We start from the raw sequence: 15,422 nt of genomic DNA, 5'->3' as shown, positions 1-15,422 counted from the left end.
ACAGAGCGAAGCGATCGACCAGCCACCCTTATGAAAAAATACTTTCTCAACAAAATGTCCACCGGCAAGCGTCTGGCGAAGCGCTCGATCGTGGGTACGCGCGTCTGTGCGCCCGGTACCGATGGGATCTGGTACTCGGGCAAAATCGAGTTCGTCAAAACGGCACCGGACCAGCAGAAGGAACCTGGCCGTACCGGTACAACCGGTGGCAACTTCCTGCCCGGGCTTACCACGCCCGCCCGTTACACGGTGCAGTTCGACAATATGAAGGACGCCGCAAGGCTAGGGTTGGCCCGCGAGTTCCGCGAAACCGAGCTGATCGGGCGCGGCTTTCGCAAGATCGAGGACGTGAAGCTGAAGCCGGGCCAGAAGGTCTTCCTCACGTACAATGGGCGGGAGAATACGGGCGAGGTGATCGCCCACGACGATCTGAAGGACGAGGTGAAGGTGCGGATTGCCGGTGCGACGAACGGTGCTGCTCAAGAGGTTAGTACTGTTTTAATCTATTACTCCTGAGATAATGTCCTCCAAGAACTGTAGCCGGACAATAGTGACGTCTTATTACAGTTGCCCACTTGGTATCCTAGAGTCTTGATTGCAGGATTCTCACTTGTGATACCTCAGAAGGCCTCCTGTAAAGCTCTTTTGAATTGCTGACATGTTGCAACGATTTGCACGTCCTCGTAATCTAGTTAGTCCAATTTTTCAACCTAGAATTTGGAAATACATCAGACAACGTTCCGGCTTTTGGGAAATGACTTGGACATTAATTTAAAGGTCTAATTAACTTGATACTTCAAAACAGGTCCTTTCCCAACATTTGACTCCCCGCCAACCAAGCAGGGTGTGTGTGTGTGTTTGTTCTTTAAAAAATGCTACTCTTTTACCCATTTTTACTTGGCTTCATTGTCCTCAATTTTGCTGCCGTTACTATATTGTACTTCATTGCACGGGCGCAGCCGTCTCCACTCCACAACCAACTACCGACTGTAGCACGCCAAAAGTAGGTCAAGGAGAAGCGCGACTCGTTACAACCCCACACCTATCTCTGGCTTTACATACTATTACTTGGAGAAGCATCGAAAAAATAAGGCATCCAAAAAACAGGGGAGCAGACTGATCGTTTAGCCCCCGAGTGTGTGAGTAGAGCCAAAACACAATAGAAGGATCTGCCCAGCACCATTGTGCCAGACAGGGAGCAAGCATTAAACGGTAGCTCGCAAATAGATCCAACATGGCGGCTGCACAGCTAGAACGAATCCGTTGTAACGTGTGTTACAACGTCACGAGATGGCAGATGGAAGCAAAAGTAGGTCAATCCTCCTTCCAGTCCCGAATCGTTCCCGTGGCAAGTGCATGCGCGCACGCTCCCGTCCGTGTGTGTGTGTGTGTGCGCGCCTGTGAGCTTCAATGTATGGGTGCGCCTGTGAATGGTAAAGCAATAAATGGATGCCCTTTTTTGGATACACAGGCAGAGGCACATAAAAACAGGAAGTGAGAAAATGGTGCGTGCGCGATATTGGCCCTTTTTTATTTTCATGTACGGCCCTGCACAAATCGGGTTCGTTTCCCATTTGTGACCCAATTCTGGACGCTCTGTACATACATACATAGCAAGCAGAAAGCCAAGCCACCAAGAATAAACATAATAACCGCCGAACCTACGCTAACAAACGTCATGTAAATCCTTGTCCCTTTTGCTCGAGCAATGTTTGCCAAAACTGATGCATGATTCCCGAAAATTTTTTCCTTTGTTTTCTATTCACGCTATTAAGCTAATCTTCTGAGCTCGAGGAATATCGCGGATTTCGAACCAGCCGCCTCATTTGGGCGCTTGCTCCGAAACCAGCAAGCAAAGCAGTTTTGTTACTGTAAGCTAAGTTACAGGTCAGGTCCTGACAACATTGTTCGGGAATATAGGTTAAGGTCGAAATAAGGTCACACGTAAACACAGGATGAGCATAGATATTGGGGATAGCGAACGAGAAGAAGAGACAAGATTGCACGCGACTTTGAATGTGTGTGTGTGTGTTAAGATGCTTCGCGATTGTACGAAGCACCAGGAGCCTCCATCGCGTGAGACCAAACGTTGGCTGTAGGTTGTAGTAACCTGCCACTTTTCCAGGTCACGGTAGTTTCGGGGGGGTTTTTCAATTTTTGTGTGCTCCGATTGCTTTCATTCTGTAAAACCGACACTCCCAGTTTACAGTGTGCTAGTTTGGGTGTGTGTGTCCTTTCGCCAAGAACGTGTCCTTTTTTGGGCATCAACGGGCTGCAAAAGGGGTAAGTTTTACAGTTGCCATGTTTCGGTGCAAGTTTTTCACACAAAACTGGGCCAAACACATTACAAGATTTGATTACTGATTGACAGCACTGATGTGTAGCGTATTGATTAAACGCGAGCTGGTTGCTCAGTGAGCAAAAAGTGTCCAATAGGCAAACCCGATCCGGCGACCGATAGCAGCCCACGGCTGCGCGACCAATGGAATAAATCTAAAACTGAGCTACACACACACAAACGCGCGCGGGTTCAATTCTCCATCGGGGAACCGTTCAATGGCCACGTGAGGTTGCCCTTTTCTTTGTTTGTTCCTTTGTCCCATTTTTTCCACCAACCGAGTGGTCGTTATGTTATTGAACTCGACCTGTTTTGTTTTAAGTCAACGTTTGCTGTTTGTTACCTTCAGCGTTGTGCCATTTCATGCACCCGATCTTCCATGCACCCTTTTCATGCGCAGTTCATCGGCATCGGTGATTTGGACGCGCAATCATTTGCCCGGCTCGATCGCAACCATTTTGATAGGCTCCCGTCGGACGATCGCCGATCGTCGACCCGATTTGTTCATTGATCACCCTCTCTCTCTCTCTCTCTCACTCTCTCTCTCTCTCTCTGTCTTGCTCGCTCTGGTAAGGGTAGATTCTGTTCGTGTGCCACCGTTGATTGATCACTGGCGTTGTATGTGCGTTTTTTTTTTTATTTCCTGAGGTAGTTACAACTCATGCTGTCATGCTGGACACTGTTTAGCTAGATTTGAACACCTTTTTTCAAGCTCCAGTGTAAAGTCCGGGTTAGGTTTTGTATGTCGCTTTTATATGCAGGTGTACCTTCCCGTAGGTCGTTTACCCGGTCCCGGTACCTTGCATTATGGCGCGTGGAGTTCTTATTTACCTCTCAGTATCTCGTCAATTGACGTTCGTTTCGACGCCCCAAGTGATACATATTCAATACGGGGTGTTGTGAGTGTGTGTGTGCGTTTTTGCTTTATCACACTGACGTTATCGATCAAAGCGCTAGAACTGCAGTCACGATGCAATGTGTTAATTATTATTCGCTTTTCCCTTTTCTCGCACCACTGCACCGAATCACACGTTGAAAATATCAAGCCGCGATAATGGTCAGTTCTAATAAACTGTCTCCACCAGTACGGCAAGGTGTCTTGCGGCCGGAGACGCACGCTTCGCTATTTTTACCGATACAAACGCAAAACCCACACACAACGCAATGCGAATGCAGAAAGCAACCGACCGTTACGAGGTGACCGTTACGGTGCGTTACGGTGCAGCAGGGTGGCGCGAATGTATTTACTTCAATCATTGGCTTTGGCCCGTTGCTATCCCGGTCATCTGCTCACGGGTGTTCGTGGGTTCGTCTTCTTCTTGCTCAGCGCACTGTCGGTCGTTAAATCTTGTACATGCACCGCCGGTTGACTGATTGCAATTCGGTTGGCTGTGAATGTCACCATGTCGATGTATCGCCCGCTCTCGCGCGCGTCATTTGGCTTGTGTTGTGAACGAAATTGCACTTGTTTTCTTCCTGCCGATCGAGGCTTACTTCATCTGCTGCTATCATATGCTTGTGCATCATATGCTTGTCACCGTATGTGTCTATCGTACTGTCTCGCTTCTGCTCAGGACGCCGGTTCTAAACCATCCCCACCAACGGGCATTTTTTATTCGGTGGTGCTCTGTTTCGTAACCACCCGCTAATATTCATTTCGTGCACCTTTTTTGCTCGGTGTTATGTGTTTATATATTTGTTTGTGTATCGTTGCAACCTCCCTCCGAGTCGCTTTGCTTTTCTTCTTCCTAGTCTTCCCGCGCACTGCAGCTGACAAACGGGTCCTGTCCTTCAAAAAATCCAATGACCGACCTTCAACTCGCTCAACACCTCGACACGATCGGCCGGACGAATGAGCGAACGAGCTGCTGGTGACGGTCGTTATGCATTTTACAGATTGCGTTTTTCTTGCTCCCGGGGGCTGCGCACTCTTCTTCCTGTGCCCCGAATAAGTATGGGGTGTTTGCACCGAGCGAGTGTTTGCGTAAATGTTGCTAAACAGTGCAGCCGTTTCTAGCTCCGGCATTTGATGATTGATTTTCTTGTCTTGCATTTTCTGGTGATGTTGTGCCGAGCGCAACAACAAAGTAAACTCTGTCAACGGCAGGCGATAAAGATATTCGAGTGCAATGCCCCGGTGCACAACGCTTTAAGAAGCTAGGACGCTTCCAAAAGTAGCAATTCTGAGTAAGGGTAAAAATATACAATACCGTCGATCCGCCGATACGCAAAACTAATGGCAAAGAAATATCAATGAATCTTACACCTACCGAACGGCCCGACGAGTCGCGCTGGCTCCACCACGACAGGTTGCTGATGCTATTTCTGTCCTTAGCAAATTGTACCACCTAGGACACTTCTTTCGCATCCTCTGCTCACCTTCAATTGCGCTCATTCCGCGCTGGTCAAGTGGTTTTTTTTTTCGCGCCCGGAGGATGCGCTTTTCCCATGACGTCAGACGAAAGCAGGAGGCGACCCACCGACGACACACACGCCAACAACATTCGTTGCGTATGATTATGAGTGGGGGGGGGGGGGGGGTTATTTTTAAACCATCTTCCCACCCGGCCAGCATCGTCGTGCACGCGAAACAACGAAAACAACAACCAGCAACACCTTGCAGCGACGCGAAAGGTGAGGGCGTCTTATGGACGGTTTCATAGCCTGGTCCGCTCGCCCATCCACCGTCACCGTCCTGGTCGCTTTGCCGGTTCGGTAGATTGGAGAAAATCAACCACAACATTCAGTGGTCTTCCTTTGCATCCGATGTATCCCGTTTGCTATTTATACACTTAGCACAAGTGCGTAGGGTCGTGCGGATGGGCGATGAATCGCCCAAGCACAACAAAGCGATAGCGTAATAAATGTGAAGCAAACGACAGCAGCAAAACCCTTAAGAAGACAGGTTTAATTGTTGTGAGGGTGATTCAACCAAGTATTTTTATTTAAAAAACAAAATAATACCTCTGATTCCAAGAAGTCAGAGTAAAACAAGCCGTTGTCCTACATTGTACTGAAGAGTTACAACCGCCATCAAACCTCAATAACAAAGTGTACCTGTATAGCTATAAATTTCCTTCCTGCTGCACGCAAAATGGCAATGAGATTAATAGGCTTCACTGCAACTCTGCCAGGCCTGCTCCAAATAAAATATCATCTGGATCGTTCGGATAGCTTGGGCGGTGCATCCCGCTCGACGGGAAGCCTGTAACTGTGCTGGGGAGTCAACGAGCAGAGCCCGCACCGTCCGGTGTGAAGAGGCATTGAAGCGATCACACCGACCGCTCTCCATGACCTTTACGCAATGCTTTTAAAAAAGCGACATTTTCGCACGAGTGACTGGTTTCGGTGTTGCTCCGTTGAGCTTCTACGTTTTGGCGAAGGAGCTGCTTTCCTCCTGTTCCTAAAAGGGCAAGGCCTCTCCAACGGCTGATGCAGCCGGAATCGTTACAAGTGGAGCGAGTGAGTGGGGAGATCCATCCATACAGGATGTATTCAGGTTTCGAACACACTGACAGTGGCCTAAAAAGCACAATAAATAAGCTTACAAATGGGTGTAAAATCACCGACACGACCACTCGAACTCGGAAGGACAACGCATATTCTGACGACCATCACGACGGGCCAGGGAATGCCCGAAATGCTTACGTCATCGTTCGCCCATCACCGGCGTCGGACCGATCAGCCGTCATGTTTTATTTTTCGCATCACGGTTACACCGGCTTTGGGTGAGTGAGTGCACACCACACACACAAATACTTCTGTTGATGCCTTGAAAGATTTGAATCCCGTGCCGATGGGGGTAGGCCAATACGTGATGGCACTTGTGTTGCGTTCTGTGCGCAGTGTTGGTAGTAGCCAACCGACCAAACGAAACCGTGGAGAATCGGCTAGACCTTGAGGTAGTCCGGCAACAACAACAACGAGCGCGCCGGCAAAAACAAAAATCGCATTTAAATACGGCCAGCCTCAAAAGGCCGTAGAACTACACCCTTCGCATAATATAGTGAGGCGGTTCGGGGGGGGGGGGGGTATGTGGAAGGGGGTCAATCGGGAGGATGATCGTTTAGATGGGGCCTCGAGATCGTGACACGATACACTTGCGAATGTAAACAAACCAATTGACGAGATCGAAGACTGCCACCACCACCACCGAACGCGGAAGGATTGGAATGAATTCGTAATGAACATCAAACGAACCGTGAGCGCCAACAAACTAGCTTGGATGTGGATGTGGTTGAACTCAAGTTCCTGCGTTCCTTCGATAAAGTTGTGCGAACGCGTACGTTAGCCGCTTTGCTCCCGGTTGTGTCCCAGTGAACTCCGCGCTTATCGTGCAGGTTTTTTTTGGGTTGGACCTGCCCAGCTTTTTGACTGTTTTAAATGACGCAGTTTGTTGGCTGTTTATTTATGACGCTCTAACTCACACACACTGCCTTCATTCATCGCTGCTTGCAGATCTTATGATAATGAGCCGGGATCGATATACAGGTTTACTAGCTGTGCGTGTCTCATCCAAGGCGAGCGAACCTTGAGCTTAATTATTAGCGTCCGCGGACTCTCGCACGGACGAATCAAAAAACACTTCACTACACCACGGCAGAGCTACATCTACGCGAGGTCATTAGTTTCGTGCGAAATTAGCGACCAAAACAGAGAACATACAAAAATGGCACCCCCACCACCAAACTTCACCTCCGCCCTTCTTCCGTCGCCTATTTCGTTGTTTCGTTTCATTCAACTATTAGCTACCAGTTGACCTCTAAAATTAATATTTCGCCGTGTAGTGTGGGTTACTGTTGTTGTTACTTTTTCGAGTGGTTTGTTTGAGGTTGCTACTCACCAGCAAAACACATTTTTGAAAGTGCGAACATAACCTTCACACTAACAGCGGCATCGCATTCGAAACAGGATGGGATCGCATTTTTTTCCCTACCTGACATAACGGCAATCTCACCCTCATACCCACGACCCCACGGTGGAATGTGTGCCGAATGGTTTTGCCACTATTAATTTGCATTACGTCCCCGGGGGCCATTACGGAAGTCATTTTTTCGAAACGAAAACTTCAGAGGCTTCGATCACTGAAACCGGTTCAACGTGGGACTGTGAGTGTGAGGTTTCTGCTCCAGGTCTCACTATCGCTATGCCCTCTTTTTTGTTCGGCCAGCAGTCAATTGTACATTAAACAAACAAACGAATCATTTAATTTAGCTCACATGATTTTTAGCTTTAGTTTGGTTCGGTAATGCTACTCCAACTGGGCAACGTTACCGGCTCTTTTTGTTTTCGTAGAGTCAGCAAACAAAAACATACAGCGTCATCCGTGTGTCTTGTTACACTGGAGCCCATTTTTCTTCCTACTGCCATCTTGCTCACGCTAAGGGCAGCGAAAAAAACCCCGTTGCTCGAAGTTCCGCCGGCCGGCGCGGGGAACTACGTGCGTGTGATTATTGTGATGACGATGGGCGAGAATCGACCGCCGACATGAGTTGCGCAAACAATCCCCCGCACACACACACCTACACAATCTTCCTCAATCGAACGACCGAGAACAGTCGGTCTAGATGGGCGAAAAGGGGTGGTGGGGTTTTGTCGTCGTGATAAGGGCCGTTTATGATGCTGCCGGCCGGCACGCGGAAGAGTACGCTTCGACTCGTGTGTGTGTTTGTTTGTGTGGCTATGTTTGTCTGCTCGTATGTATGACGTCAGCAGACGTATGACCAGATAGTTGGTTCCTTAACGTTCGTTAGATAGTTGTTTAAATTTCTCGTATCTGTTTTCCCCGTTTCGTTTCGTACCGATGGCCCAAAACGATGGCCCAAAAGCAACCGAAAGCTGTCAAACTACCCCCAGACACAGCGACCGTTATCATTGCGGTGTTTGACGGCCTTGAAAACAATATAACCGAAGCAAACTAAGCTTCTTTTTCTCATTTCGTTTTCTGAGCGTCTGGTTTTGGGGTGGTTATGAGTGGGTATTTAAGAGAGTTCTTGCTCCAGTTGAAGCTAATGCCACTCCCCAAACCACGTACGCAGCTCCCATAAAACGAGCACAGTTGGCTGCGTACGTTAGTACGATCATGCGCACTTAGCATGGGACCCGAGCGTCGGCTACGAACCGGTTGCGCTAGTTGCGATCAAGGTCGCACAGATCGATCGATCGGTTCGACCCAAGATGACGACGATCGCATCCGTAACAAAACATGTCCGCCAGTTAAAATTCTAGCAGCAGTAGTGCAGCCAAAAACTAATCATCATCCACCAGAATGGCGTTGTTGTTTGTTGGTGTCTCTGGCGGGCTGGCTGACTGTATTTTTAGTCTAACATTCACATCCACCACACAGCATAATAAACGCACCCACACGAGCGTACGCCCGTTCCTTCCGAACATGTAAATAAAACCAAAAAACCCGACGATGATTATTACCATCAACATCAACATGATGATCGCTATATACTCACTCAGCCGGGACGAAGATCCGAATGCTGCTGGCCCGTAGCCAGTTGACCACCGGCCGGCTTTAACCGGCGCGTTTGTATGCGGGTCTTTGCGATGTGTGTGTGCCAGTTTTATTCTTACTCATGCGCTTCATCACAAGCCGGTCGCGGATGTTCATTCTTTCGTCTAGCTTGATTAAGGTACTTGTTCTCTATTTTCTATGTTTATTCAAAGCGAGGGAGAGAACGAGATGGATTGGCGGAATAGGAAACAAACCTTTTTGTTTTGTAATATCATCTGCCTCGCAGCAGCGTAGGGAACTGCGACGGTCGATCATGATGGGTTGCCCTTTGTCCGATTGCGTACTTGTTGTGTTGCGCTGCGCAATGTCACACCAACACGCAACGCCAGTAGTCTCGTCCGCGACATGCTCGCCATCGTGGTGGAGAATGAATTTATTCTTTACACACAGAGATAGAGAGAGAGTTGCCGATGTGTGTTCAGTACAGCTTCGGAGAGAGAGCGAGAGATAAGCGAGGGTGTGTTTTATTGGGGTGAGCTGATGATCACTCTGCCAGCGACTACGCGGCACTCGCACACACTGAAACTAGGCGCGCAAAAGTCGAGTGCGCGTCACTGGGAAACGCGTGTGTGGAATTCCAATATTCATGCGACTAAAAACAAAATCATGACGTGCCCTAACGGATGATGCGCTAACATGCCTAGAACAAATGGGGCATTTCTTATGAGCTTAAACGCTTACAGAGTAAATGTAAAAAGCGCTTTGTACGTGCATAAACATTTACAAAACACAAACTCCAACGAGCCAAATGATTGACGAGCGTGCCGGTACGAAAAACACGCACAAAGACGTAACAAACGCCCTCCCTAACGCTTGGAAGGAGTCACACTCCCGCACCGGAAGTGTTATGACTGGGTATCGTTCACCTCACTATTGGGTGCTGTGCATTTACTGTGTGTGTGTGTTGCTTCCGGTGTTGGTTTGACAGACCGACAAGAAAATAATACCCAACCGGCTTCTGCTGCACCCGGGGGGAGGTGAAAAAAGAGAAATGGCTCGCTACTTTCACCGTCGGATTCATTTGCGCGGGAAATGGAAGGAAAGGGTGGGAAAAGAGGAGGGGGCCGGATTTAAAAAATCAAACTGTTTTTTGAAGATAATGTATGCATTTTTCCCGTCTATGCCACGTTAAAACAAACACAATAAAATTATAGTTTTTAATCAATTACAGTCGAAACCGGGTGGGAGTTGTGAGTGACGTGCAGCGTTTCGAATTTCGACCGTATAATGTGATTTGTAGTGCGATCACTCACAATGATCACACACTTCCGGTGTGTGGAAACAGCACAATAAAAAAATGCCGACTTCTTGTTGCAGCAGGTGAACCGCGCCAAGGATCCAAGACACGATACGACTGCGCTACGTTGCGCATCACCGACGCCCGAACAAAAAGCTTCCTGTTGCCTGTTCGTGAAAGGGGACATGCCTGTCGTGCCGCTTGCATTTACATCCTTCGGCGTTTTTTCGCTCTTCCCCCCTTTTTTTTTTTTGTTTGTACGGAAATGGTTCATTTGATTCATATAGGCTATTTACATTGCTTGTCGTTTGTTTGCATTTTTAGTTGGGAAACTTTTTTTTCCTTTTTAATTTATATTTTCTTTTAATTGTTTAAATTGTAATTTAATTGTCTCTCCTTTTTAATATTATTTTTCGAACTGCTTGAAAGTTTTAAATGAAAACTCAAAATTAAAAAAACACTCCAATGATAATTAAAGATCACAAGCGATTACTGTGGATCGTGATCAACATTAGCATCATAATGGGGGGACATAATTGGAGGATGGGTGGCGGGTTTTGCGAAAGGTTAGAAAAAAAAACAAAAGCTTAAACCAAAAGTGAATGAGGTACGTTTCAAAAGGGCACCAACAAAAAATCTCCCCCAGATTACATCCCCTGTTTAGATTATATCGTTCCAACAACCTGTAGGTAACCAAGAAAAAAATCGCAAATAATTTCTAAACTCCATCGCACGCACCGTACGATGGGAAAACTTGTTTTCACCCCACCCCGAAAACGGCCAATAAAAGCGATATGGAAAATACGCACACATCGGCAGCAACTCATTATGCTATGGGAAACACTGTCATGCGTTGGGTGCGTTTGAAGTAGCAACTCCAACTAAACCCAACCAAAAAAAAAACTCTGATAGAAATAAGTAAGAAAAAAACAGCACCAATCTCTTCCCAAACCCTAGAGCCTAGAGCCACACGGCTGGGAAGGAAAATGTGTATAAGAGAACAAAATCAAACACATTATGCGTAACCGTGCGACACGTTGGTGCGCACACCACCGTCCCGTCAGCGATCGCACGGGCAACGCACGATGCGCACAACTATTGCGCGACCGCCGGACGCCCAAAGATAACAGTGTATCGGTGGGGGTTTTTTTTTCGCCTGCCTGCTTCGCTGTGTGTCTTTGAATTTGGAGAAAAAGAAGAAAAACCGCGAGACACGCACACGCAGAAAGAGTGATTCGTGGCCGCCAGCTCATCACTAGCATCCTCACCGGGCGCACACGCACTGTTGGACGAGGCGCGTAAATGCCCCAATCCAGCCACGGGAGTCGAAAGCGAAGGTAAGACAAAGCTGGGCGGTGAGCTACTGGAGGCGGGCAACGGGCGAGCGTCACGCCAAATACAACAGCGCATCCAGAAGAAACCGTTGCTTTTCGCGGCTGGCGTCGCTGCGTAGCCATTTCTAGACAACTTTTCCTCTAGACAGGCCGCCCTCCCCCTCACAACTTGTGCCCTTCTTTCCACCCTCCCTGGCTAAGATTGCTTTCATTCCCCCACGCGCCCGAATGTACGGGTGGAACTGTACAGGGTCGGGTTTTTTAGGGGGGAATGAAAAGCTTGGACCAAACACAAATTTTGGTGCTTTGAATTTGAGGTCAACGCAAATACAGTTAGAAGAAAAGAGACACACACACACAGAGAGACGCACTCGCACGCACGAACCTCAAAAATTGGGATCTGATATTCGCGCTACAAAGCTGTGGTGCGTAGTGAGGCGGTTCTTAGCTTTCGAAGCTTCCGAACTCCTTCTCCCTGAGACCAATTGTGGCTAATCGTTCAATTTAACTGTAGTGCAATCATCACTTACAAAACAGAAGCGGAAAAACTCTCCACGAAAAACTCTAATTTTATCATGATAATGCACAGACAAACTACCTGTTTGATTGCTGCTTTTTCACGGGGGGTTTGTTTTTTTTTCCGTTCACGACGCCCCTTTCACACATGATGCCGTATTTACGATGCAAACGGCTTTCATTGCTCGCTTTCACTCCACTCGGATGTCCATCAAAAAAGCAGTCCGTGGATGGAGATTTATCGCGCCCTGCTGGCCATGAATTTTTGCACCAAGCCGAGTCGAAAATGTCACGTTGGCTGTGTTGCATCGCTAGGACCCCTCCAATGTCCGGTTCGCATACGGGAAGCGACTGCAGCAGGGAAATTTATTAGATGCAACTCCACATGCTGGTTGAATGTATTACTTTGTTCGTTTTTTCTCATTCCCATAAAACTCTCTGCTTCGGTTGTGTTATGCAATCGAGTGCCCGCTCGCTCCGGAGCCCGATAAATGATGATCGCTCTTCAGATCGTATAAAAGAAAAGCCTTCGCTTGGCTTGGTAAAGAGTTGCTGGTGGTGATGGTGGCGGTGGGTTGCCAAGCTTTCCCGAACAAACCCTCGATGGGGGTTTGTTTTGCGTGCGATCATTGCGTACATTGGAAATAACGGCACTTTGTGGCGATATAAAACACGGGAAGACTTACACACACACACAGAGACAGATGCGGCCTGAAGATGTTGCCCGAGATGACGATCGAGCTTTTGAGAGCTTCTTCGCAACGGTAGTGATTTGATGATCAGCGGTGTTGTGTGTGTGTGTGTTTGTTTCTTACATTTGATCTCATGCTGCGCTTAATGTTATTCTTTTCATTTCACTTTAATGCGTCCCCTCTCCGTCCCTCTCTCTCTCTTACGCACTCCGGCAAAGCCTCCCCAACGGTCGCTACTTGTAATCAAACTTTCTCTCCAGTTTTGATTACAATATGTTCATTTTCTTGCTCACGTTTTGACAACACGCACCGGCGAAACACACGGAAACGAAAAAAAAAGACCTGCGAGAAATGTATACAAAAGGTGTGGAAGACCTCTTTTGGAAATGATGCACATTGTTGGCTGTGTGTTATCTTTAACGTTCACAACCCTTAAGCTGAGGGAGGATTTTAGATTCCCTGCTAGCCTTTCAAGGGACTCAAATCCATCCAATTTTCATCCGCTATAAAGTTTTCCAATGTTTTAGACTATCCTTTATTCGTTAAAGTTGCTTAGCAAAAGATTCGTATCGAAACTCCACTAGGATTTAAATCAAGCCTAACCGCCTTGAAGCGGTCTGGAGTTGCCATAGCTGTTTACTTTTAAAAAGGCAATCATGGAAGAGAATTTAGGTACACTTCGATCCACTACCTTTTGTCTTTGCCTCTCATCCAGTGTCTCTTGTGCGTGACCCCAATTCGAGATCTCCTGTAGCATCACCATGGAACTGCTGATCGTAGACGGCCAAAATTTCCCATCGCCAGAGACACTCCCAAACATCTCGTGGAGTAATCGAACGTGGCGAGTCATTTCCCTTTCGAAAGCACTCAACATCTGGACACGCACCTCAAGCCCGGACACGACGTAGTAAAATAAATAAAGGTGTACACTAGCACCATCACGGATTTGGCTTGAGTGGACTTTAAATGCTTACCTCGGGATGCACGCAATGCGACAGCCGGAAGCGATAAGACAGCCGGACATGATCAACGGCATCAACTTTTTCTTGTAAAAAGGCTTGTCTACTAATATGAGCTATGCAAAGGATATCTCGACTATGAACTTCAAGAATTCCTAATGAGCTCTTCTTATCAATAAGCCAGCTCCTTCCCGCTTTACAATTACAACTAAAACATGTACATCATTTTAACCCCTTTTGCGCTAATAATGAGAAAGTTTATCCATTATTCTGTGACCCACTCCCAACCCGTTACTTAACCGAACAACAGCTCGCCGAAAAAGGGGGTTGTGTGCAAAAAGATCGCGCCGACATGAACCAAATTGGCGAATAGATAGACAGTTTCAGGGATCCATCAGATGAAAATGAATGGAAGTTTTCTTACACCCTGGTTTGCTTTTGGTGGCATTACCGTTTCACGGGGTGGGAAAATGAAAGGGAACCAACCGGGCGGTGGATGGAAAAAGTGAGAAAAAGTGAGTGGTGGTCGCACGACTCTTTTTTCCCCCCTGTCTGTTGGCTCTCGACAAACTGTCTAGCTCGACAGCGCTAGACGTTCGATTGCCGGTTACGATGGAATGCGGCAGAAGAAATGGACCGCCCAAAGATGATCTTCGACACATGGGGGCCTTTTTTTGGTTTAGCTTTTCTCACTCTCTTTCCAGCTATCTTTCCCTCCCTCTCTTTATGTCTGTACTTCTCTAGTGCTACGATTCGGCTGTTGGTCGTTACTCAATCAAACTGCACTTTTGTACCTTTAGTTTCTGTCTGTGTGCGGCTTTTGCTTGGATGGATTTGGGTTGGAAAACAGGGCGCCTACCACTGTTACCGTTACGTCGTCGTGTTGCAATGGGCTCCACCAAGTGCCACCGAGACGCCTTGTTTGGTGCGCATCTTCTTCCGCCATTGCGATCGTTGCGCGTCGCAAAATTAATGCGCACGGGCATGTTTCGTAAGTCGCTTCTACATTCAGGGGGTGAAAAAAACTGACGTAAGTGTGTCACGGGGTAGCGGAACAAACCACGCCGAGAGCAGAATTGATTTTCCACCCTGCGGACACATGTGATGCATTGGGGAAAATTTTCTTATCATTTGATGACTCTTTGATGGACTCTTGTTAATGTCTTCTGAAGAAAGTCCACACAGCTGACAGGAAGTGGTCACCATTAATTGTATCCCCAAGCATGTCCGGCCGGTTTTCTTCAGCTTGAGCTATTTTGAGGCAACATTAAAATTCCCCTCGCGATTAATTTGAAAGTGTCCACCGCACGAGTTCGAACTGCATGGATTAAATGATGCGCGAAGACACAGTTTTTTTGCATTGATCCTCACAAACAAAAAGTAAACCTTTTTTACCGGCATATTCGTCGGCTTTTAGCGTCAGCTTGTCAGGTTGTCCAACCGTGCCCGGCCATTTAAAGTCTTTACTCGGCCATTTAAATGTCGCTTTTCTTTCTTTGCTTCTGAGGAGGTTTCGGTGTGCCCGTAACCCCATCGTTGACTCGCTGACCGTACAAGGGTTGGTGTGCATTATGCGTGTAGTGCATGACAAATCCTCGTTTCGTGGATGGAGTGATTAAACTAAAAAACACACACACACATACACACAGAGGCACAAAACTCAACCGTTTATGCCACCTGGAGTGCAGTAAAAAGGAGCAGACAGACAGGCTCTTGAGAAAATTGCAAACCTCGCGCAATAATTACCCGCCTTGCGTTTGTTACCATCTGGCATCGGTCCGGGTCCGGGCCTCATGTCCGTACTTGTCATGGCCGGTAGTTTT

At 47.5% G+C, this 15,422-nt stretch overlaps 1 protein-coding gene across 1 annotated transcript in view; it reads left to right on the top strand.

Annotated features, from left to right (window-relative positions):
- The window catches only part of LOC118506749 (zinc finger protein 395), a 91,425-nt gene continuing 76,003 nt past the window's right edge, over window positions 1–15,422 (top strand). The window contains exon 1 of the mRNA XM_036044331.1: window positions 1–486. Within this exon, the coding sequence (XP_035900224.1) occupies window positions 31–486 (456 nt within the window). The 5' untranslated portion in view covers window positions 1–30. The remainder of the gene's footprint in view (window positions 487–15,422) is intronic.

Source organism: Anopheles stephensi, chromosome 2 (assembly GCF_013141755.1).
Source record: "Anopheles stephensi strain Indian chromosome 2, UCI_ANSTEP_V1.0, whole genome shotgun sequence".
NCBI classification, from domain to species: domain Eukaryota; kingdom Metazoa; phylum Arthropoda; class Insecta; order Diptera; family Culicidae; genus Anopheles; species Anopheles stephensi.
The sequence above is the reverse complement of the archived record's forward strand: the minus strand, read 5'-3'. Positions and strand labels throughout refer to the sequence as shown.